Genomic DNA, 26106 nt, shown 5'->3' on the forward strand with positions numbered 1-26106 from the left:
ACTGAGTTATAGTTGAGGAAATTGTCTAAACTAAATTCTACTCTTTATTTATGTTATGTGAAATGGTTTCTGGTATTACTATTACTCTTTCAGAAACATGGTAGTTTATAAAAATTTTTTGTTTGAGATGAAACGTTCTCAATCTTAGACAGGTCACATCTGTAAGGAAGATTTAGTAATTCTATGAAATAAATTAAATCTAATTAGAAGAATTTGAGTTCTGTTGTTTACAAACAAACAAAAACAACTAAATTAGAATTGTTCAGGATACAATATAGTCAGGGAATTCAGATTGTATACCCCAACTTTTTTCAACAGGCACGGTGAATATTAGAGGTGTTGCTTTTGTCAGCTAGGTGAAAACAGCAGGTAATCAAGGACTGGAATGCTAATTGTTGAGAGTAAAGGGTAATGACTGCAAAAAGCTGACATCTGCCACAAGCCACCAATAAAAGGAAGATGTCTCTTTTTATACAAATACTACCTAATGAACAGCACCAAGTGTGATCTGGGCCAAGCCAATCTTGGCTAGAATTTATGACCATCCTCATAAAAATTAAGAAAGGTGACAATATTTGTTCAATTCACAGTCCTAACTGTTTTGCATTCCTACAAACAAAGCACTAATTGAAACAGAGTAATTGTAGTTGAATTTTGTCAGATGGCTGTGGCAGCTGGCACTCATCAGAGAGGCTGGAATAGAGGGCTAAATATCTCTTGGAGGAATTAATGGTTTGCTACTAATTTTACTTTACAGTAACATGTAAAAGTATTCAGAGGTGTTGGGATTAGCCAACTAGCCATATCTATCCAGGACCTCTGCTGCTCTGCAATTTCACACCAAGCACATCTGAATGGTTGGAGGGGCTGTCTTTCTATGCTTCTCAAGATGAGTTCATTGCTCAAAATAGGCCAAGTCACCTTCCGACTCAAAATGCAAAACAAAATTAGCAGAAGGATGAAAAGATGTACAGTATATAGCCAAACAGGAGAGGGAAAAACAGTTGCATTATGTTGGAAGCTGGCTGAGGTTTCAATGTAACATTATTAACTGTGACTGCTTAATTAAGGTACTTCAAATTGTCCTTTCCATTGTCTAAATTGAAAAAAAAAAAAACCTTCAAAATGAAGTAGGACTCTCTTAAATGTTTATATAGAGCATAAAAAACATACTGATAAGGTTTTTAAAACAAACCTTGATTCAGAACATAATTTCCCCAAAAGATGGAATTTCTAAAAATCCATAAAATAATAACATAGGAAACAAAGATGATTTAAAAATTATTTTATTTTTTAAAATTTCCAAAGAAGACATCCTGAATGTGTGTCATCAGCACATTTTTGTATCCCAGTTTTGCATGATAGTCTGTACTAGATTAGAGATCCTGGGGTGAACCCACTTGAGGTAAAAGTGTGCTTTGCCTTTGGGGCCATAATGGGTAGTAGAGGCCAATATCTACCAGCTGGAGATGATTGTGATTTAAGGAAGATCGTGACTTGGAATATGACAAAAGTAATTGATAAAGGGAAGAAGGAAGAGAGAGAAGATTGTGTGAAAGTAAGGGGAAGAGAAAGAATGTAACAGATCACCTGACCTTTAGAAATGGAATTTCCTACAGGGAAAAGAAGGTATAAATTCCATTATGAATGGAAGTGCTAAAACACATACAGTATGAAAAACAATGGATTGGTGCCATATAGGCTGTTGTGGGTTTGTAAAACAAATAGGTTGTTGATAAGTGCATGTTTACTCCAAAGAAGACCAATTCATACTCCCATGAATTGTGAAAATCGAAATAAGTTGGGAATAAAATATTCTACTTTCTAACAAATGTGATCCAGAAGAAAAATATTACTGTATTAGTCAACATAAACAGGTGGGTAAGACTGAGAAAAAGTTATTAAGTAATTCATAGACCCAAGAATGAATGAGAATGGTAATTAATGTATAATCTGCTTAGAAAAAGGTATTTTTCCCCCAGATAAGGGTTTAAACATGTCTATTCATTCATACAGATGGTAAAGAAACTGAATGACACACAGTTAATTCAATTTTTTGTTATGAAAAATTAGAGAATGTAATGAAGAGTACAAAGGTGTAATAAGAGATGCTGACTGTGGGGCAGATAATTTTTTGCTAGCCCCAAGAAGCAAGTACTTTGATGTGCTTTCGTTATATAGTTCTAACTACAAAATAAATACATTAGGCGTATGCAGTAAACTAGGATTATTTCAGGTGCTCTTATATGTATTGTGTAATTCCATTTTTGAGAAAAAGTCCTAGGATGAATTTCTTATGTGATCATGAATTCTTACATGATTTTCATGACCCAAAATCCAGTTTCAGCAAATGGGAAAACTCTTGTAACCATATGCAAAACATTATTTGTGAACATGATGTCTGAAATAGTATAATCTTAAAGGTTTCTTTATATCTGTACAACTATTTTCTACATGCTTATTTCTACCGCGTGACTACAGGTAATCCTTGATTTACAACAGTTCATTTAGTGATGATTCAAAGTTAAAATGGCACAGAAAAAAGATGACTATTATTTTCACAATTACACTTATACTTACAGACACTTTTACAACCATTGCAGTATCTCCATGGTCATGTGATCAAAATTCAGATGCTTGGCAACTGGAGCAAGAAAGGTAGCAAAATGGGGCAAAATTCATGTAACAACTGTTTCACTAAGCAACATAAATTTTGGGCTCAATTGTGGTTGTAAATTGAAGATAACCTCTATTTTCTTCAATTTACGACTACAATTTACCCCAACATTTCTGTTCCTAAGTGAGACCATTGTTAAGTGAATTTCACCCTTTTTTTTAACCACTTTTCTTGCTACAGTTGTTAAATGAATTTCTTTATTTATTAAATTAGTAGCACAGTTGTTAAGTAAATCTGGCCTCCCCATTAATTTTGCTTGTCAGAAGGTCACAAAAGATGATCACATGACCCCAAGACAGTCAGGACACTGCAATTGTCATAAATATGAACCAGGTGCCAAGCATCCAAATTTTGATCTCATGACAATGGGGACGCTACAATGGTTGTAAGTGTGAAAAAGTGTAGTCAGTTTTTTTCAGTGCCGTTGTAACGTTGAACAATTACTAAACAATTGGTTGTAAATCGAAGAATATGTTTATTCATTTTTTTTAATTAGTCACATTTCTATGACGCTCACTCTACGAGGACTCTGGGCGGCTTAACCAAAGACAGTATACTAAATAGCATATTGCCCTCTAACAATCTGGGTCCTCATTTTACCCACCTCGGAAGGATGGAAGGCTGAGTCAACCTTGAGCCGGTGAGATTTGATTCGCTGATCTGCTGAACTAGCAGTCAGCTGAAGTAGCTGCAGTACTGCACTCTAACCACTGTGCCACCTCGGCTCTTAATTTGCATTATCTTCTTTTAATGGATTATACATAACATGCAGATGGGTTGATCATTAGCACATCTTGTAATAAATTATATGTTCTCTTGCCTAATTCATCTGTGTTTATAATTTTCATTTTCTAGAAAATAATTAAGAGTAGCTTGTTTTCAAGTGGAAGAAGAATGGGCAAAAGAAAAAGATTCGTGTACAGGACTACTATGTTTTTATAACAAATATTTATTTTATTTTATTTTATTATTTTATTTATTTAATTTTATTATTTAATTTTTTATTATTTTATTTCATAAAATGGAGATGCTTTAGGACTCAACAAAACCTGTACCTGGGTTCAACAAAATTCAAGATATTTATCAAGATGAAGGATGTGCTGCTTATACTGTATATTTATGAAGATGTGCTGGTTTATATATTATCTCATATGTAGAAAGATAAAATGTTCACCGATGGTGATCATAATAAGTACATTTGGAAGAGTCATATCCAATCAATATTCTGAAAAGAATGAAGTTTATATATTTAAAAGTCAGAGATTAGGATTTTAAATTATTGAAGGACAAGATCAAGGAAAGTATAGGTGACTATATGGTTTTGGAAGGCTCTTTGGTTCTAAAAAGAGGAAACTCTCAGCATGGCCAAGTAAATACGGTAGTCAAGCTTTTGGTGACCACTTGTCAAATGATAGATAAAAGTGGTAATATTTGCTCAGATGATGAGAAATATGTGATTTTTTTCTGAAATTTATCAAGAATTACTGCCTTGAGCATTGGATTTTTCTAGAAAACAGTAGCTTGTTTTTAAGTGGAAGAAGAATGGGAAAAAGGAAAAGATTCATGTACAGGAAAACAGGTTTTTTAAGTTTAAGTGCCAGTTTTTTGTCTTTTAATAAATTTGTCTTGTCTCCACTTGAACAGGCAAATAATACATATAATTTATATCCTTGAAGCTAACCACACTGATAAAATATTTGCAGAATTAGACCACAGCTTTATCCTTTATTTATTTAAAACCATCTTGATACAGAATTAGTTTATACACCACAAATTATTATAGAAAAGACCACAGTAATTTACTGTGGTAAAAAAGAGAATATAATCTGTAATTACCAAAAGAAACCAAAACAGGCATTCTAACATGATTCTGGGTTACAATGGAAACAAACTCCAAGGTCATTAATAACTTACCACACATATAACTCAAAGGCATCATCTGACTATGTGTTATCTGACTGCTCACCTGAAAGGCTACTATTTGAAGATAAGTGCTTATAAATGGAATTAAAGCTACAATCAACTCACTTATGTCTCTTATCATCCAAAATCTGGTGAATTTAGAACGAGACTGAAACTTTCTGCTTTTCTTCAATCTGTATTTTCTAGTTGAATCCATCACTTATTTGCTTATCGTATTCAAGCATAAAATTTCCCCAGCATATGACAATCCGCTTTGAAAACTGAATCAACTTTAATAATCTGTTTATTTTATACAAAGCCTGCTGTTTAAGCAAAAGCAAAAGTTAATCTTGTTTTCTATTTTCAAATCCTAAAATGTTGTAGATTAGATTATATTTCAGTCTGCAATTGGTATCCCATTAAATACACCTGATGATTTAGCATAATAAATCTTCTCCTCATTGCATGCTTACTTTTTTTGTCTATAGAGGTGAAAATTTTGCTGTATGGGAAAGGTGGTACAAATGGTGGAATAATAGAATGAGATTGTAAGGATATGTTTATTTTCAATAATGGTAGATTCGAAGATATTTCATATGTATATAATGTAAATATGTAATTGCACGACACCTCAGATGTTAACAGAGATTTGATGTTTTCTTTTTAAAAAATTTTTTAAATCAATAAAGTATTATTAAAAAAAAAGAAAAAAAAAGAAAATTTTGCTGCATTTTATTTTATGAAATGGCACCTTATTTGACATTCCATTCAAGTTTTCAAGGTACTACCGTATCTGTGTTAGCTCAATCCTTTATTCGTCTTTCCTTAGGAACATTTTTGAATTCATAGCAAAGCATAGAATATTTTCAATATTTCCTGATTTGGAAGTTTTTCAAAGGCAGTTTAATTCACATTTTTTGCCAGATGATGCATATATTGTGATTTTAAGAATACACTCCAGTCCTGAGATAGTTCTTAACACCTCCTATGTTGAAATGGTGCCAAAGTAAGAAGTTTGGATGCATGGAACAATTTCATCATACAACATTTGAACAAAGGGTGCTAAGACCACACTTGGAATACTGCATCCAGTTTCGGTCACCACAATATAAAAAAAGATATTGAAACTCTGGAAAGAGTACAGAGAAGAGTGACAAAAATGATTGAGGAGTTGAAGGCTAAAACCTATGCAGACCAGGTGCAGGAATTGGGTACGGCTGCTCTGGTAAAAAGAAGGACTAGGGATGACATGATAGCAGTGTTCCAAAAATTGAGAGGCTGCCACAAAGAAAAGGGAGTCAACCTATTTTCCAAAGCACCAGAAGGCAAGACGTGAAGCAATGGATGGAAACTGAAGAAAGAGAGAAGCAACCTAGAATGAAGGAGAAATTTCCTGACAGTAAGAACAACCAACCAGTGGGAAACTTGCCTTCAGAATTTGTGGGATGTCCAACAATGGATGCTTTTAAGAAGGGACTGGACAATCATGGTATAGGATCTCCTGCTTGAGCAGGAGGTTGAACTAAAGACCTCCAAAGTCCCTTCCAACTCTGTTGTTCTGTATTCAGTTCTGCTGTCTTCATAATTATGTTATTTAGATAACAGTAAGAAACAGGAATGAAATAGAATAACTTCATGAAGTTTCTGATTTGAATTCTTTCTTTGGCACCTTTGGTATTTAAAGGAACATCTAAATAATCCAGCAAGTCCAGACAATATGCAATTCAGGAAATGACCAAAAATACAGCTTCAAAATGTTACACTTCTGTTGCCCTTTATCATATCAAAAATGGACATCATAAAAATCTAGTTACTCTAAGGTGGAAGTTACTGTAGTGTGGAAAGAACGTGCCAGTTCAAGGCTTGCTGAGGCATTAATTCATTCTGCTATCAACACTATAATTGAGCCTTATATTGAAATGTATCTTCTTTGTTCTCTGCGTTGCAAGGAAGCATCCATGTTTTCATCCAATGAGATATCTTACAACAGATAAATATGTGGATACTCTGTTGGATCTTATCTCTTTTCTCCCAGGAGGGATATCTGATTCATTATTGACAGCTGACCATCTGACTGCTAAATGTAACAAATACAAGTAGGCTGAGGAATAAATCAGTTTCTTCTACAGTTGAATTGCTCTGAAAAGTGTTATTTGTCACTCAGGATAGCTCACTTGTGAACTACAAAGGGAAGACAAAGAGGGTGGTACAGTGAGGGATTACATTTTTAAAAGTGCCTTATGTACCCTTGCTGCATTACAAGATTACCAACAAATTTGAGAACAGGTATGATTGGCAGACCTTCCTCAGGAAATTGAATTTTGTTCAATAGTCTGAGTATTTGGAAGATCAAAGGCTAAAATACATTTATAGGAGAACATTATCAGTAGTGATCAATTTTGTGCTCTCAAAAATATGGAAACTGATAGAAACAGCTGGAACTAAACTGTTGGAGGCTGATATGGAGGAAACAAAATATGGCCCAACTGACATGTTACTGGATTGGCACAGCATTTAACTATTCATCAAAAAATTATGTTGCTTGGGTAATTTATTTTCCCCCACATAGACTCTTAAACTAAAATTTATTGTGACATAAATGTTCTATGATCTCTTCAGAATTTATTTTCAGCCTTGTATAAATCCTGTGCATTGTTTTGGAGATCTGACTAAAATAACACATGAATTCACTAGGTTTAATTGTAAATTCAGAGGAGACAGAAAAGAATAACCTTGAACTGGAGAGCTTCTATATATCCGTGTTAGATTTAGATTATTCTGGTTTAATTTAGTTTATGCTAGCATAAAGCTTAACAAATTTAGGAATACATTTTTAGTTTGAAACAACAACAACAACAACAACAACAACACACAAATATATAGGCAGCAATGGCAAAATAAAAGTTGTATTCACAATATAAAGTTTAATCAAAGTTAAGCAAGAGTGATTATCATATATACTTATAATGTATGATGCAGCATGGTAAATATAATCAGTTTGGCCTTTAGGAAGATCTTTAGAATATTAATTTAATTTATCAGCATTATATATCATCTAATACATAAGACATTTTGATACATATTTGATATATGTATCAAAATAACATACTGTGTAAATTTCAGAACAATATAATAATATATATAACTCTTCCACCTCTTTGCTCCAATAATTTAATCAATTTGATTTTTGTGTAGTTCATCTGGTGACACGTGTGTGTGTATGTACGTGTGTGTGTACATACACACACTACACACTACATACACACATACTGTACGTCATTGGGTTGCTTGAAAGATGTGTTAGCAATGAAGAAATCATTGGATTGGCAAAAATGGATAACTAATTCTCCAAATTATTTCTGTTTTCTAGGCAGAACAGAGCAACCTTTTTAGAATTTGCAATGTTAGCATTCCATTCTCCAACCACAAGCAGCATAAATGTGGATAACTGTCATATTAAAGGGTTATCCATGGCCCAATTGACCAATTTTTGGTCATTGATTATACTGTATCCAAATACTATCTTTGCTGTATTTTTTCTGGCTATGAAAGCAATGGTATTTTTCTTAATATTTCATGCCCTGAATAGTAAACAGTTTTATCTTCTGACTGAAACTATCCAATTCCAGTCCATTTCAATTCACTGATGCCCAGGATGTCAATGCACAGTGAATTAATCGTTCACTGTGTTTCCCGTGTTCAAGCTTTATTATTTCCCATGTTCTTTAATTCTGTCTTTGCACTTTGGGACTTTCCTTTCCTGCACTGCAATATCAGCAACTAGACTTCCCAAAGGCTTTAATTTAACTGGATCATAAATGCCATTAATACTCTGAAAAACTCAGTACTTTCTCAATAACAAGTTGAGTTCTATTTGACCTAAGGGGCCTATCATCCAGTGCAATGTTGTCAATCACTTTTATCTTGTCTATATATGTGGCATCTTGCTAAAACCCAAGAGTGTTTACTGTTGCTTTCTTCCACTCAGCATGAAACAATGCCTTTACCATTGTCACTAAAGTGATCATCTGCCTCTAGCATCTTTCTACATCCCAATTGCCCAGTATAATATTTTAGCTGTGCATCTTAGATGATCTTCAAGCCTTGGGTGATCCTGACAGAGTATATATCATTGGCATGTGCTTCTTTGCTTTTCCCTCCAAGGAACACCCCTCCCTTTCCCAGCACCTCAGGACTTGAAGAAGGATCCAAATACATCCACAGTTAAATCCTCACCAGCTTCTATGGATTTTATATGAGAAGGCTATCAAGTCTTTGTTTTATAGCTGCAATTTGCTCTTTCTGTCAACAATCTCATTCTTTTTGCTTTCCCCAAATTGTACTCTGCGGTCTCATTTGTGGTGCACTCATACTTTTTGCTGAGAGGATTTATAGCTTGGGCAATTTTATTCACTTCAGGAAGAATACACCAGGTAACTATCAGAAGAGAATAATGGTGAGGATAAGAGAAGGGGCATGCGAGTCTTGGGCCCAGTTTAAGAGTACATCTGATTTTCCATCATTGGAAATATGTATTTAATTTGAACAGTGTAAGGGAGAGGAAAGGAAGGTTCTCATGAGAACTGCCCAGATGTATGATCTTTCCAGTGACACCTTCCCCCAACCAGACTTTGTAAAACAACTGGCTATTCATAGAGCCTGGGGTAACATTCAAATGTATTACTAAGAAGCACTAAAAAAGAAGAAATGATTTATTTAATACAGCTCAGTCCAAAAGACAATATTTCTAATGGCATAAGAAAGCTATTCATTTTATTTGCATGCTTTCCATTCTCTTCCAAAGTTTATAGCAAAGAAAGCCCATTGTAGACTGAAAGCATGGAAGGCCATTGCACAGAGATGAATCAATCTTGCAGCCTTCCAGAAAACAGATACAAAGGCAAATTCTTCAAGAGGTTAGTTTGATGCCTGTCAAAGTTATCAAATCACTTAGGGTTCATGTTCTAAATCGGGGGTGTAAAACTTGCATCATCATGGTGGCATCATGTGATGTATCAGGACTTTCCCCCCCCTTCGCTAAACCAGGCATGGGCGCGTGACACATCTGGCCCGTGGGCCGGGAGTTTGACAGCCCTGTTCTAAATACACACAGGAACACATGAAATACTGCAAAAATAACTGTGCTGAACTCTGTTTCTTTTACTCAGTGCTTGAAGTTCTGAAAAATCAACATGGAAAGATTTGTAAATTAAGGCATAGAGAGAGAAGGGGGGGACAACATCATGTTTAATGGTTTTTCATGGTTGCTAGTGGTGATATTTTCTATTTTTTATGATGCCATTACCAACCAGCATCTGGTGAGCATCAGATTACAAAAGATGAATGTTTTCCATTTTCATCCCCATTGTAACTGAATGGTTGCTAAATGATGAAGTTTCTGGTGCAAAGTAGTGTCATTAAGTAAGGACTACCTGTATTGTAAATCATTGGGAATATGTATAAATGCAATAAATGAAGATGTGATTATTAACAGTTAATTAATATTATTTAGCAATAGCAGTTAAGGCTTGGAAGAGGGAGAGCCAGGTTCTAGTCCATTTTCAGCCATGGAAGCCATCTGGAGACTCTGCACCACACATTCTCTTAGCCCAAAATGTGTGTGGGAAGAGTAGGTAAGGCTATCTCTTTAGCTGCCCAGTAAAAGAAAAAGTGTGAATCTAATAGACAAATAAGTAGTTAGATAAGCCTGAGCTCCAGAATATATGGAGACACATTAGATGTTAGCAAAGTTATCAGGATCTTTTTGTATCATCTGTCATCTGGAGTTTAGAGTCCATATTTGACAGCCTTACTATTAATAACAAGTTATTGTTAAATAGTGTTTTGACTGCTCAAGTTCAGGGTAATTGGGAAAAATATTTAATACTTTTCTTAAGGGATACTGTGCCAGTTATCCCACAATTAAGAGAGGCAGCAATTCAGTGTAAGATCAGACCTCAACTACAACTCTGTTCTCTGGTAGTGAGATCAGAGAAATAAACTTGGAACAAATTATGCCACATCTGTTCAAATAACTGGGTTTCAATGCAGTGCAATTCCTATCAGATGCCTGGTCAATTGGGGTTCCTAAGGCTTCATCAATACGGCTTTTGACAATCATGTTCATTTTTCCGGGCTCTCCTCCAAATCGGTGCGGTTGCTGTGCCCAGCATTTTAGTTGTAACTGAACTTTGATATTTTGGAAGGATGTTTTAGCTTTCACAGGAGATTAGGTTTTGTTAATGCTTTTTTTTCCTAATTGCTTGCTTGTGGTAAGATCAGATTTTAACTCTATAAAGCAAATGGTTATTTGTGTTGCAGTTTTGATGCACATGGCTTTAAGAAGAGAACAAAGCTTGTGACGGAGTCCCTCAGTTTGACAAAAATTTGGCCCAAATGACTTTACAGTATTTCATTTTGTCTGGCACAAGCGATTCTGGCTGGTGAACACAGTTGCAAACATCATACAACAATGTTTTATTGCTTGTTTTTGATCATTGACCAGCCTTGAAAGTTTCAACAGAATTCTTTAGCTACAACGGTTTTCAAACCAAAGCAGGGATCTGTTTCAAAGCAACAGGTTGAAGCAGATGGCTGCAAAGTGTTTTCTGGCATTTCAAAGAGGGTTATCAATTGAATGGCTTTTTGTCTGCTTCTGGGATTGTTAACAAAACTGCTGCCATTTTATTTCTATATATGGAGAAAGAGGAGGGAAGGCTGAATGGTATAAGGAGCTTGCTGAGTGGTGGGTAGTAAATTTTGTCACTATATTAGACTCTTCGTCTGCCAGAGTGCTAGGTTAATACAGCTGGGAGTCTACTTTGCAAGCTCTTTACTTTCTCAATTTCATCAGCCTTAAACCTGGTTAGAAAAAATGTAGTAAGAGAAGGGTTTTGTTTGTTTATTCACTTACTTCTGCATTAGTGTTGCCAGTGCATTGGGAATTCACCTTAGCTTTCTGTACATTGAATAAAGACACAAAGTGGACTAATCCGGGAAGCACTCTTGGATTAACTGTTTCAAATATGCATGAACGGGCAGCTTTAAAAGTCTCAAAAAATGAGAAAATGGCTGCTAGGCCAACACCTAGAAGTGCCAGGCCAAATTTTATAAATAATAGGCAATATCAGACTTATAAACTCCCTTTTTTTCTATGCCAGCCTCTTTCCCCATGACTTGGCACTCAGTGTTATTGTATTTATACGAGAGACTGCCACCTCTGCTACTATAAGTTATCTGTTGGAGAATATTATCAGTAAACTATACTACTGAAATACTTGGGTCTTGCTAGTATGCCAGGGATAGGGTTATCAGACCTCTGGCAAAAGGTGGATATGTCTTCTTACTCCTCATGTCTTCCTTTCAGAAAGCATAGCTTTAAAATCAAATATTGTCTGGCTGAGTGTGTGTTTTAGTGTCTAACAAACTTACTCTTCCTGAGGAGCTTTGCTCTGTGTGGAGCAGCACTTTTTTAAGTGCTAACCATAAGTTAACAAGCTCTGCTCTGTGTTTTTAATTAGTTGATTAGTAGCCTCCAGCCAGCTTGTCCTGCTGCATGAAAGGACAAGACCTTAATCAGTTGCAGACTGAAAGCTTTTGCATCTTAACTGGCTCTAGCACATTCCTGCAATTGAAAAACCAGTCTTTCTAATGCTGGTAAAAGGAATCTCATATGTATGTAGGCTTAAGTACATTTTGTTTGCAGATTTCTACTGTAACTTTTGTTGTGGATGCCAAGAAACTTAAACAGTTTACGCTTCCTTCCCCTCATTTATTCTGCTTTCTAATTGTCTTTGTTTTACTTTGCCTGTTCAAACATCAGATAACCCAAACCAGGGGGTACTTTCCAAGATTGCCAGTCAGATGTGCCCACCCTCTTGTTACTCTACAACACAACTTGTGGACCACAACTTGAGAACCACTACTATAAAGGATTACATATATTTATTTATTTTGTCAAGTACGTATTAGATAATATAAATATAAGCATGAATTGAATATATAAAATGAATACAAATAAAGGGAACATTAGGACAGGGACGGTAGGCATGCTGGTGCTCTTACGCACGCCCCTTACAGACCTCTTAGGAATGGGGTGAGGTCAACAATAGCCAGTCTAAGGTTAACATTTTGGGGGTTTGGGGATGAAAACCCACAGAGTCAGGTAGTGCATTCCAGACATTGACCACTCTGTTGCTGAAGTCATATTTTCTGCAATCGAGTTTGAAGCGGTTCACTTTAAATTTGTATCTATTGTGTGTTCATGTATTGTTGTGGTTGAAGCTGAAGTAGTCATTGACAGGTAGGACATTGTAGCAGATAATTTTATGAGCTACGCTTAAGTCGTAACGAAGGCGGCGTAGTTCTAAGTTTTCTAAGCCTAGAATTTCAAGTCTGGTGGCATAAGGTATTTTATTATATACTAATCCATTCCTGATATTTTTACCTCATCCTGTAAAAAATGAGGTTTTCTAGCTAATTCTAGCTAATGAACAAATATTCAAATCAAAGCTTGAAGTAGCTCAAATGAAACTCTTTTGCCCATTTTCAATTTTGTAGCTATGTATCTAATCAGGATTGATTTACAGAGACCTAATACATTATCAAGTGACAGCTTTTATATCATAAAAGCATATTTTAAATAACTGCTGTTATACTACACCATCTTCAGAACAAACTAAGAGTTAGGTCCATAATTGCTATACCAGATATACTTGGGTATAAGCTCAACCATGGATAAGATGATCCCTGAGTTTTTAACCAAAATTGTAAAAAATGTATCACTTGTAAATAAATTGAACCTTTGCATGTTTTAATTTGCACAATAAGATTGCCCATGGGTAATCCACAGATTATCATCTTCATGATATTTTGAGGATCAATTTATTTGTAGATGAGCCTATACATGAATATATATAGGATATACATATTAAAAAATAATTGCTTTATAAACTCTCGGATAAACTGTCGGATATACAGGTACTTTAAAAAAGAGAGCTTTATAAACTCTCACAGGTAAAATCAATCCAATTTTGGGGATGCATTTTGGTACATCAAGTTCTCAGGTTTTTGAGAGTATATGTAGAAGTGATATTTTTAACAGATCACTGTAATTGGGGTTTAAATCATTCACAACCATGCATGGGAAATCTTTTGTTTATGACAAAAGAAACCTTCCTGTCCTTAGACGTCATAGGGTTTTGTTTTTAAAAAATAACATTGTAATATCATGAATAAAATAAGTTGAAATGTATTAATTGCATGTACAATTCAGTTCAAGGACTACTAAGTTTAATGAGAGATACCAGAAAATGGGAGAAGATAGATATTTCCTGAAAAAGCTTGCTACCGTCTTAGCTGAACCTTTGTGTACAATTTTTGAAGTATCATTTTGAACTAGTTCCCTGTCTGATCTATGATCATCAGCTATAGTTATACCAATTTTTAGTTCAGTCGAAAATTATAGACCAATTTCTTTGAGCTGTGTTACATGCAAAATTATGGGATCAATTATAAACCAATCCATCAATCACCACTTAGAGACAAATAATTTGCTATCTGAAAAACAGTTTGGCTTTAGGAAAATCTCATCCTGTAATTTACAACTTTTGCACTGTAAAAACATCTGGACTACAAGTCTTGATCAAGGTAAAGCTGTTGATGCAATTTACATAGATTTTTTGTAAGGCTTTTGATACAGTAGTACATGATAAACTGCTGTTGAAATTAAACGCTTACAGCATTTCTGGACCTTTGCACAAGTGGATTGCTGCTTTCTTGTCTAATAGACTGCAGAAAGTCAAAATAGGGAACTCACTGTCTAATCTTGCATCAGTTAACAGTGATGCAAGGCAGCATTTTAGGTCCCACACTTTCTTTGCTCTATATCAACGATTTATCTGATCAACTTAAAAGCAATTGCATTCTTTTTGCCAATGATATAAAATTATTCAATTCTACAGATAATTCTGTTGTTTTGCAAAGTGATCTCGACTATGTGTCTGAATGGTCATCTATTTGGCAACTTCAAATTTCAATTAATAAATGCTCTGTCTTAATATTGGTAAACGTAATCAGAATGTCAAGTATAAGCTAGGTGGCATTGATCTAGCAGATGACTCTACATTTGTTAAGGACCTAGGTGTACTTATCTCTGACAATTTATGCTCCAAAGTTCACTGTAACAGCGTTGGTAAAACATGAAGAGTTGTAAACTTAATTTTGCGAAGCTTTTTTTCTGGAAACATTGTATTGCTAACTAGAGCTTATAAAACTTAAGCTAGACCAATTTTAGAGTATAGTTCAACTGTTTGAAATCCCCACCATATAGCTGACATCGGTACAAATGAGCAGGTTCAGAAGTACCTCACGAGAAAAGCCTTGCACGCTTCTGTACATAATAGAATTCCCTATGCTACTAGGCTCGAAATTCTTGGTTTGTATAACTTAGAATTGCGTCACTTGCGGTCAGACCCAGAATTTTGCATACAAAATTATGCGTAGTAATGTTTTACGTGTAAATGACTTTTTCTGTTTTAATCGCAGTAGTAGGCGTGCGAACAACTGCTTTAAACTCAATGTAAATCATTCTAAACTTGACTGTAAAAAATATGATTTCTATAATAGAGTTGTCAACGTCTGGAATACCCTACCTGATTCAATTGTCTCAGGTACAAATGTTTACAGTTTCAGTCACAAATTGACTTCCGTGGACCTTACTTCATACTTAAGTGGTCAGTAGAGGGGGCATGCATAAGTACACTAATGTGCCTATGGTCCCTGTCATTGTATTTTTATTCTCTTATTCTTCTTCTTATTTTTGCTTGACAAATTCCAATAAAATAAAATAAATAAATAAATAGAAGTATTGTAAACATGTCAATGTGCGGATTACCTTCATATATTCTTCATATGACTTTCAGAGAAGGACAGTGGTTGATATTGGTATAGCTGAGATTATGACTCTTGAATTCAGCCATCCTGGGTCTTTAGATCAACTAATGCTATCTAAACTTGGTGTCCAATTGTCCATGGAGATTTTCCATAGAATCCAGGTCATAGCTGAACTTTTTTTTTTTTTAAGCTTCACTTCTTATCCAAGTTCTGTACTGAAGAAGATTTTTGGATGAGACATAAAACATTTCAAAACAAAACAAAATAAAATCACCCCAAGAAAGTCCAGTTGCCTTTTGGAAAAACACCTTTGGGACAACCAATCCAATTTAAACAAAATTTGAGGGCATCCGGTTGAGAAACTTGTGCTGGAATGATCAGTGAATGGATTTTCCCTTTTGATGCCAAGTGTACCAATTCAATTCTTTTATATCGTCTTTATATCAATTTTGGTTTAACATGTTGATTTGGAAGGGGCTTAAGCCAGTATGTATCATCAGTACCTTCATGTACAAAAGTACATGCTAGAAGATTTTTGCCATCACCATCTGAATTGTATTATCAGTTTTCTTTTTAACTCAGATTTTAATTTTTGCTTTTGTAATGCCATATTAGATGTACATACATATCTAATAAAAAACAGAAGTCTTTAAAGCAAACCAAAGTTGTTTGATGGTATGTAGGGTTTGTGTGTGCATTTGAAGCTAGATGAACATTCTTAGGTGGGTGTCCGATGTTTGAAAAGTGAAAGTTAAAAAAAATTATTGTTGCAAAGAATTTTAATAGTAAGTTTATATATTTTATGAGTGATAAAGGAAAGCAGTTCAGACATAGCCACTGTGTTCTCCAGAGCTAATATGCAGTGGAACCAATCTTTCCTACAGGGATGTCCAGAACCATGAGGGTCAGGATTTTCATTTTCAACATCATAGCAGAAGTAGGTAGACAGAAATAATTTGTTTCCCTGACTCTACATGACATTTTGACCTCCTATTGAGATGTGTTGCTCTATGGTCATTTACTTTATTCTTCGGGTATCACAGGAAATAATAACAAATGTTCTGAGTAAGAACATAACAGTACCCAGATCTTTATAAATATAGTGATATTCCACTTGACCTACAAGATTGAGAAAGGACTCAAAGAAATGCTTTGTGTTCAACACTAAAGACAAATGATTTTTAGACCAAGCCAAATGAACTTTTGGCTCTTCTGTGCTCCCAATAATACTTTAGTGATAAAGACTCATGTTGGGTGCAATAACATTGAGAAAATAGTTTCCTGATTTCTAATATCCCTACTTTCATTGCAGATCTTTCTTATGGTTCCTGGTGACCACACATTGTCCCGTTCTTGCTCATTGCAGCAGTTAGTGCTTCACAGAGGTCCTGCAATGGACATTTACTGCAAGTAAGTTAAATTGGAGGTGAGAAAAAATATTTTGGTGGAATGCAACTTTCTAAGTTATAGTCAGACTTTATTGGGCCCAAATTCAAAACTAATTCGAATTAATATTTTGATGCTATTTTGCCATTCATATGTCCATCAGAAAACAGAACATGATATAATGCTAAAACACATTCAGACTGTATCAGTATGAGAAAGAATTGTCTTTTTTTGTCAATCATTATTTTAAAAGTTAGAACTAAGAAAAATACACCCAAGAATATTAAATCTGTAAAAAGAAGTACCTCAAAAAAAACTTTGCTTTTTAATTTTACTTGGTGTTTATTTTATAAATAGATAAAAAGACACTTCTTAAATGCTTTTTTTTAAAAAAGTAAGAGTAAGAAATTTAAGAAAGTAAGAGAATAAATTTTAAAAATGTAGTCTGAAGTTTGGTGTCTACACTTGGATGTGGGTTATGATTAATTTTATGTCGGTCTCCAGATGTTGGAGCTTTATCCATTTTTAAAAATATCTCTAATGTTTACCAGGATATGTGTGAAGTATAGTCTTTAACAAAGTTCTCTTTCATAAACCTAGGCTCTAGTTCCAAAACAGAATCCAGGGAAATATTTCTGACCAAGAGCTGGATGAACAAGAAGTTCAAGGGAGTAGTAAAGAAAGGAAAAGAAGCCCATTAAAGATTAGAAAAACTGAATGCTTGCCAAAGATATTTAGGAAGATTATGGATACGCACCAAATGTTCCATTTACATTGTATGAACACTGTCCTTTTGGTGCTTATTTGGACTGGCATTGCAACAGCACAGAAGGATTGTACAGGTGTGGAGTGTAAGCAGCCAGAAAATTGCATTGAAGAAGTTCTAGAGCCTGGAGAATGCTGCGCCTCTTGTCTGCACAATGGCTGTACTTGCGAAGGATACCAGTACTATGATTGTGTGAACGTAGGCTTTGTCAATGGAAAAGTGCCTGAAGGACAGTCCTATTTGGTCGACTTTGGAAGCACAGAATGTTCTTGTCCCAAAGGTGGAGGTAAAATCAGCTGCCAGTTTATGTTATGTCCAGACCTTCCACAAAACTGCATTGATGCTGTGCTACCAGCAGATGGATGTCCCGAATGTGGAAGAATAGGCTGTGTCCACGAAGACCAGAAATATGCTGCAGGACATACATTCCACATGCCTACGTGCAAAGTGTGCCATTGCCCTAATTCTGGCGGTGACCTCATGTGCTATCAGCTCCCAGATTGTAATGAATCCACATTAACCTCCCCTAATCCATCTGATACCATGGAAGTAGAGCAGCACTATGATGATCCCTACAGTTATGACCAAGAGGCACCAGAAGGGGACACCACTCAGGTGGAGCCACCCAAAAAGTACTACAGTTATTCAACACAATTGGAACAAGAGAGCATAGGCCAAGAACAAAGTGAGGATTATGACTATCTTGCAAGCAGTGTTACTCCACCTTCACTGACTCAGTCTGTTTCAGACCCAGCATTGCCACAACAAACCAGCACAAATATCCCTCTCCTAAATCATCCAGAAAACAGGAGCAACAATGAAAATAGCAAGGTCAGGATGAATACAAGCACAGGATCAACAACTGAAGCACCACAAAGATATAAGATGACCACTACAAATAGTGTGTTAAAGGAAGAAGTTATGGCAACAACAGAGACACCCCGGAATGGGGCCAAAGTGGAGAGACAAAATGCGATCAACCATGAGAGAATTGAGCAAGGAGAAAATCCTCATTTTAGAATCAAACTAAACATGAAAAAAGACCAGAAATTAAAAGTACCCAAGTCATTGGATTTCAAGGAATCCAAAAGAGATAACTTCCCTGAAGTCAAATTTAATCCGACACCATCATCGCTGATTGCCTTGAAAGAAGACAGTAATTGGATAGCCCCCAAACAATCTCAAACACTTTATCATTACCAGCCTGATGAAGACGTGGATCCCAACTCTGTTCATACATCCTCCAAATTATCAGAAGGTAAGATGTTGGTTTCAGTGCCTTAATGTTAAATCAATAATAAAATATACAAGTAGTCCTCAGCTTACAACACTTCATTTAGTGACTGTTCAAAGTTACAACAGCACTGAAAAAAGTGACTTATGATCATTTTTCACACTTACATCCATTGCAGGATCCTCATGGTCATGTGATCAAACTTCAGATGCTTAGCAGCTGGTTTATATCTATGATGGCTGCAGTCGTGATCTTGTGACCTTCTGACAAGCAAAGTCAATGGGAAAGCCAGATTCACGTAACAACTATATTACTAATTTAACAACTGAAATGATTCACTTAACAACTATGGCAAGAAAGGTCATAAATGGGGCAAAGCTCACTTAATAAATGTCTGACTTAGCAACATAAATTTTAAGGTCAATTGGGGTCATAAGTTGAGGACTACCTCTAACTAACACTTGCAGAGTCAAGGGGTCACAAAAAATTCTTAGCTCTTTATAGAATAGTGATGCATAGTTTTAGTGAAAGTGAGTGGATAGCTGGTCAGCTGTAATGCAATTTACCATTTTTTCTCTTTCTTTGAGTTAGTTATCTAACATTTGGACTTTTTAACCATTTATGTGATGGAAAAGAAGCAATGTTTGGATTCTTTTTCTCCTAAAGAAAAAAAAATGGATGAAATTTTCATGATTGGGATGTGGGCACTTTGAATTTACATTAGTTCTGATTAAGAAAGGAGTGTGAGTATTTTGCTATCTTTTATTGCATAATTATTATTAAAGTTTTTCACCTTTCTAGCTTTGCATAATCCCAAAACAAGATATTATAAGAATACTCCTTCTATGGAGAAGTAGAGGTAGCCAGGGATGAGCAATTAGCATTTTCTACAAATTACAAAGAGTTCATAACCACCCCCAAATCTCAGGAATTTCCCCCACCCTTTTTAATGAAAGCATATTGTTACTGTGAATACAACAACCAGGTAGCCTTTTCACAGATGAAGATACTTTTACAGGATTGTTAACATATCATAATAGAAATGTTAACATATCATAAAAATGCTATTGCTATCTATTTTACTTTAATTCATATATCTTCATTAAATATATTTGATTTGACTTACTTGCCATTGAAAAAGGAAAATTATAGTTTGAATTCAAGTGGCTTTAAATATTTGATGAAAATATCAAATTATCTTTATTGAAAAATTTAAGCACATAAATGTTTGGGCAATGTTAAGTAAATGTCTAATCCATATTTGTTACTGACACAATTAAATATTAGTTAAATTTTGACCCAACTGACCTCAGTAACTCCTGCATATATTATGTAGCATTAGCTCAAAAAGCAATGTGACCTGGTTTATGACCTGTGCTGAAAATGAAGCTGCTTGCTGCTTTGAAAGATAAATTCTTTGTTAATAATGGCTTTGCTAAATGAGCAGTGTTTATGTTAAATCCCCCTGTGCATTAATAAAAATATTAGTCCATCTCTTAGGACAATCTTTGTAGATTTGCTTGCTGTAGATAGCTTTGTCATGTTAACAATCTTGAAATTGAAACAGAGGAATGATCAATGTTTCCACCCAATCAATGGGTACTTCCAGTGAGCCAGTCACCCATTGCCATAAGGACACTGAGGTTATGCTCTCATGGAAAAATTGGCCAGATGCGTCCATCCTATATGCATGAACTGAGTTAATACAATGTTATGTCAGTCTATGTTATGGAAACTCTAGAAGTGATATATCTATGGAGATTCTCAGTCATCCAGGTCATGGTTGTCCCAAAGGTGTTTCTTCAAAAGGCAACTGGACTTTGTTTTTTACTTGAAGATATTTTGCTTCTCATCCAAGAAGCTTCTTCAGTTCTGACTGAATGGTGGAGGATGGAAGGATTTCTACTCCTTGTGATCATCTGGTTGTTAGCACTCTTTCTGAGAGTCGTTAAGCCCACTTGGAGATTTATCTGTGCCCTCAGGGTCACCTGAATAATGCAAATGAGTGTGGAACCTTCTTGGAACTGCTGAAAGGACTGTGTTGTAAACAGAAGATAGCTGGTGTCGTAAGAAGCTGGAAACATTGATCATGGCACACCCATTTGCACTATTGAGGGCCACTGAAAAGAAAGAGTGCTAGCAACCAGATGACTTCAAGGAATATAAATCCTGTCATTCTCCACCATTCAGTCAAAACTAGAGAAGCTTCTTGGAGGAGAAGTAAAACATCTTCAAGGAAAAACAAAGTCCAGTTGCCTTTTGAAAAAGCACCTTTGGGTGTAGAAGTGACAAGAATGAGATTGCAGTTAGAGTAATTAAAAGACCACTATAGGACTATGGCGTTCCCGTTATAGTTACACTACTTATTTTCAGACAAATTGATATAACTTTTCTGGCATGAAAATATTTTAATATGCTGACCATCATATTCAATTATGCCCATGCCACATATCAGCAAAAACGTACAGGAAACCCTGATTGTTAAGGAGCTTGACTTTTGTTACATTTCTTCTCTGTAACAATGAGCCATGAAATGATCCCTTCCTGTTCCCATTGTGATAAGATGAGAAGTGAGATCAGATCATAATGGATGTTGCCCAAAATAAACCATGCTTGTGATCTAAAGATTGCTGGGCTTGCCTCTCCCTTTCCTGTCACTCAGAGAGCCTCCATGCTTGCATTTCTCATGTGTTTTATTGCCAGGTCTAACTTAACTGGTCATGCTTGCCACCCTAATCAGAGAGAACCCTTATGGGTTGGTATTTCATTAAAATAATATCCTGACTCAGGTTAGAAAAAAGTCCAGTGCCAAAAGATAAAATCCATTTATTTGTACAGTAAATAGGCTAAATTCCTGGCTGCTGAGCATTAAAGTTGGGAAGCTGCCATCTCATGACCTAAAGCACACATGCAGAAGAAGAAGATATCTATGGAGAAAGAAAAAGAAATTATTCTGCATATCGGCATCATTAAACTCCCAGTGGAGTGAGCAATCGGTTCTTCCATTGTGGAAGGCATGTGCAAATAATTTCACAAGATAGCAATCCTTGGTTTTGAGAAAATCAAGCAGTTCAAACGTGTATAAAGATTTATTGTAAACTTAAGCTCTCTACAAGAATCTGAACTAGTAATGGGAGTTAAGGATAGAAAGGAATTCAAGGTGTGTGTGACTTAGATCTCTTATGGGCATGCAGGGACTCATGACTGATGATGCATTTGACCCATCCCTCGGGCTCAGCCTGGTTATCTCCTACAATGGGGAAACCATGGCCCTCCAGAGTTACATCTTTAAGCAAGCTTGGCCAGCAAGGCCAATGATGAGTACTGGTGGAAGTTGTAACTCAGCAACAATTTCTCCATACTTTCTGTAAACCATACCTGCACTGGTAGAAGAAGTAGTTGTTTGCTTTTGCCCCCTTTATTAATTCTGCCTTAATGAGAGGAAGAATGTCTGGAGCAAGGAACATTAGAATTGAGGGCTTTGGTGACCAACAGATTCTGTCCTGGGCTGGGATACAAGCCTAAATCCTTTCAAGAAAACACACCTAATACATGTTCTGTATCCTAGGATAGATTGATGCTTCACCATGTATTGGTGCTTCCAGTCAGACTAGTTGAAACATTCTCTGTGACAAAGCTGGAACAAAATGTAATAAAATACAAGTTGGCTGCTAGTAAAAGCAACTTTACATATCCTTCTGCTTCTCTTCTCAATGGTAATAGGAAAGCTGTGATGTCACTATACTGTGTCTGGTTTTGGCAAGTAGCATCCACTGATAATGATGGCATAATGATATGTATTACTAGAGGTTTATGTGTAGAGATGTTGAAAAGAGACCACAGTAGTTTTCATGGGCAGTTTGGCATCTTTTATCCTGCCTAAGAGAGCCACTGGAAATTCCTAGGCCTAAGCCACAGAGATCAACACCAAATCAAAGATCAGAGCTCAAATCAAAACTAGAGAACAAGCTAAAAGTCATTAAAAAGGTAAAAATTTGTGAGGAATTACTTTTACAACTTAAACTAAGAATCCTTTATGTTTTTTGGAAATTATATACATCTCCAGCAAGAAAGTTTCTCACAGGGTTGTTGTTTTGGAGAAAAAGGAGGAAGGAATATTGGGTAAATTTGCTGTTTTGAGTTATTTATAAAAATAGTAGAGGGATATAAATAAATAAATTTGGCAAAAAAGCAATACTCATACATGCAAAATGTAAATAAGTAAGTAAGTAAGTAAGATGTTAGAAGCATGTCACAATGGAAGGTTCTCCCTTTTTGTATTGCATCTTTATTAAGCTACAATTGAACATGAAGATTTGTAGTAAGTGATGGCACTTAGCCATCTTTGGACTTGGAAGAAAAGCAAGTGAAGGCAGCTTCTCAGAGAGGAAGTAGGCTAAATTAGGAAGTACACATATCTGCAGTGTTGTCAAGAAACCTTCATGGATGTGTTCACAAAGTCATCAAGAACTTGGCTCAGACTGAAGGAAGTTTTTTTTTGTGTGTGTGTGTGTATTTTTTGTGTATTTTTGTGTGTATGTATTTCATTTGTGACGTATCAGAAGTATTCTGAGATGTGTAAATGTGTTTCTAATGAATAAATGATTGTACTTCTTGCAACTATAAACCTTACTTGCAAACTCATATTTAGAGGTTACTGAAATAGTTCTCAGTACTGTTTTAGGTGCTACTCAATTTCTTTAGTTTTCTCAATTATTTCACACTAAAGATCCCAGTGAAGGCACTGTGAGGATATTTGGCATAATTAAAAAGGTTGGCAAAAGTCTGTTGATGTTGGACTGAATAAAGTTTTGCAGTTGTACTAGTGAATTTTCTAAGCTATAGATTAACCATTTAGGCTCCAATGAGAGAAATACAGAAATAGCTAGTACCTCCAGAAATAATAATACAGATTTTTAGACCATGATGATACCTTTCCCCAATTCTGTCCTTCTAATGCTTAACTTCATTGCATCCTGAGCAATGGTCCCAATTCCACAATAAAATTTCAATTATAAACCCAGAGCAGTGGAAATAAGACCCAAATTGGTGATTTAGATATTAAAAAGAAAATTTTCTATGCATTTAAAAGCTTTTTTTTAAAAAAAAAAAATCCACCCCTCATTAATCTCAAATTGGGTTATATTGATTAAAATAATTACGTAATTTCTGGAGTGAATCCACTTTTAAGAGCCTAAGTAACATATGAGAATTAGTTTTTAAAAAGGCCAATGTTTAAAATATACAGAAAGGCCGGAAAGTGACCTTAGCATCTGGCTGGATGAGGTGAAAGAAAGTAGTTAGGTTCTGGGCTCCAGGGAAGCAATTTTGAAAGGCCCCCTCTCTTAACATTTCAACTATTGCCCTCTGGAACAGCTGCAATTTTCAGGCCTACTTCAAAGGCAGCCCCAGGTAGATAAATGCTAGCAGTTGTCTGAATGGAGTTCTTGGAGCAAAGATAAGCTTGATTAGACTTGTTCTTGTTTGTATATCAGTAGATATGTGGCAACAATACAATGGTGTACATAATCAGGACTGCATACATTTCAGGATTAAAGCACTTGTATTAGATTTTCTTACAAAAACAGGTGATTTGAACACTTTATTTTCCAAAACAGGAATGTTACAAAGAATGTCATCATTAGGATTGCTTTTTCTCATTGTTGGGAGTGGAATCAGATTACAAGCCTGGTGATGCTTGTTCCTTTCCTTGGAAGTAATAGTGACTCATTTGACTGTATCCATATGTGTTTCATGATTAAACGCACATGTCAATGTTTCTTTCTTTGCAATTCCTTGAACCAGCACAATTGATAGCTGCTGCAAGAAGGAAAAATCAGTGGGACAGAATGGTCAGATGCTTTTCTTTTGGTGACATTTTGAGTGCAAGATAGAGGAAATGCTTTAAAAAAAGTGCTTTGGTGCTTTAGAAATCCAGAGTGATTATCCTTGCTGACAAGAGGAATGAAATTATCTTTTTAAAGGGTCAGTTGCTAAGTGCACTACTCCCTCTGTCTCTCACCTTTCCCAGTTTTGGCTTAAGTAAGGTGAAAGTGGTTAGCCATTTCCAGCTTAACAGGCCCTGACATTCCTGAAAAAGCAATCTCCTGAGTAAATTAATTCCCTTTTTTTGACAGTTTAGAATTCTTACTTGGATTCTTATTGAGCCCAGCTAAAGAGGGCAATGCATTTCCAAAGCGGTAGACTTTTCTCAAATTCACAGGGTTTAAGGAAAGGTATTTAGCTCTGAATTACACTGGGCACAGCTTCTCCTGGATATATACTGACAAACTAAAAGCCACAACCAAACAGCTATTTAATAACATGACACTCTTCAGCTGAAAATCAAGAAAATTTGCAAGAGCTCATAAGAGCAGGAGAAAAAAAAAAGGGGGGGAACCCCTAAGTCTAAAGATATATATTAAGAAGAGAAAAGCAATGCTAGGCAACATGAATGTTCATTATTTATTTAGCATAAGACATGATTAGTGAATGTGTGCTCGACAGTGAAGAATTGAAGGTGGTAGATACTTCTCTTTTCTTGGACTCAAGAACAATTAAAGATGAGGTGTTTCTTATTGCTTATTGCTCTGCTTATTTTTTTTAAATGAATAATAAAAGAGAAAAGCTGTAACAATGTTAGGATCAACAGATAAGAATTTTTTCAATAGTTCAGAATAGTTAAAACAATGGACTTTCCGATTGGTAAGGCATGTCTGTGAAAGCCACATATTAAAAAAGAAAGAAGACTGACTGTCTCCCTGAGGCAATTATTAGCATTCAGTTAGTGACCATTCGAAGTTACAATGGCACTGAAAAAAAGTGAGTTATGGCTGTTTTTTTCACACTTATGACGGTAGCAGCAATCCCCATGGTCACATGATCAAAATTTAGATGCTGGGCAACAGACTCGTCATGCGACCTTCTGACAAGCAGTCAGTGGGGAAGCCAGATTCACTTAACAACCGTGTTATTACCTTAACAACTGCAGTGACTCACTGAACAACTGTGGCAAGAAAGTTGGTAAAATGGGGCAAAAGTCACTTGAACAACTGTCTTCATTACCAATGGAAATTTTGGGTTCAGTTGTGGTTATAAGTCGAGAATTACCTGTATTTGTTTAAGTTTCCTAGCCCTCCTCCCCATCCAATCAGATGTGATTAGTAACATCGTGTCTTTAAACATCTGCTTGCATTTTCTTATGTTTTTTTACTGCCTGGTGTTCAGATTTTAGCTTCTGAAATGTGT

General features: G+C 35.6%; 1 protein-coding gene across 4 annotated transcripts in view; it reads left to right on the forward strand.

Moving 5' to 3' along the window:
• FBLN2 (fibulin 2) overlaps nt 1–26106 on the forward strand; it is a 152255-nt gene that overhangs the window by 21482 nt on the left and 104667 nt on the right. For 3 of the 4 annotated variants that reach the window (XM_087887810.1, XM_034437732.3, XM_034437740.3), the window contains 2 exons: nt 16785–16882; nt 17459–18882. In XM_087887810.1, coding sequence (XP_087743936.1) covers nt 17604–18882 — 1279 coding nt within the window. In that variant the 5' untranslated portion in view covers nt 16785–16882; nt 17459–17603. Of the gene's footprint in view, nt 1–12406; nt 12540–16784; nt 16883–17458; nt 18883–26106 lie in introns of those variants that run through there. The other variant, XM_087887811.1, reaches the window with a different exon arrangement.

Source organism: Pantherophis guttatus, chromosome 2, assembly GCF_059756535.1.
Source record: "Pantherophis guttatus breed Tessera chromosome 2, ASM5975653v1, whole genome shotgun sequence".
Taxonomy (NCBI): domain Eukaryota; kingdom Metazoa; phylum Chordata; class Lepidosauria; order Squamata; family Colubridae; genus Pantherophis; species Pantherophis guttatus.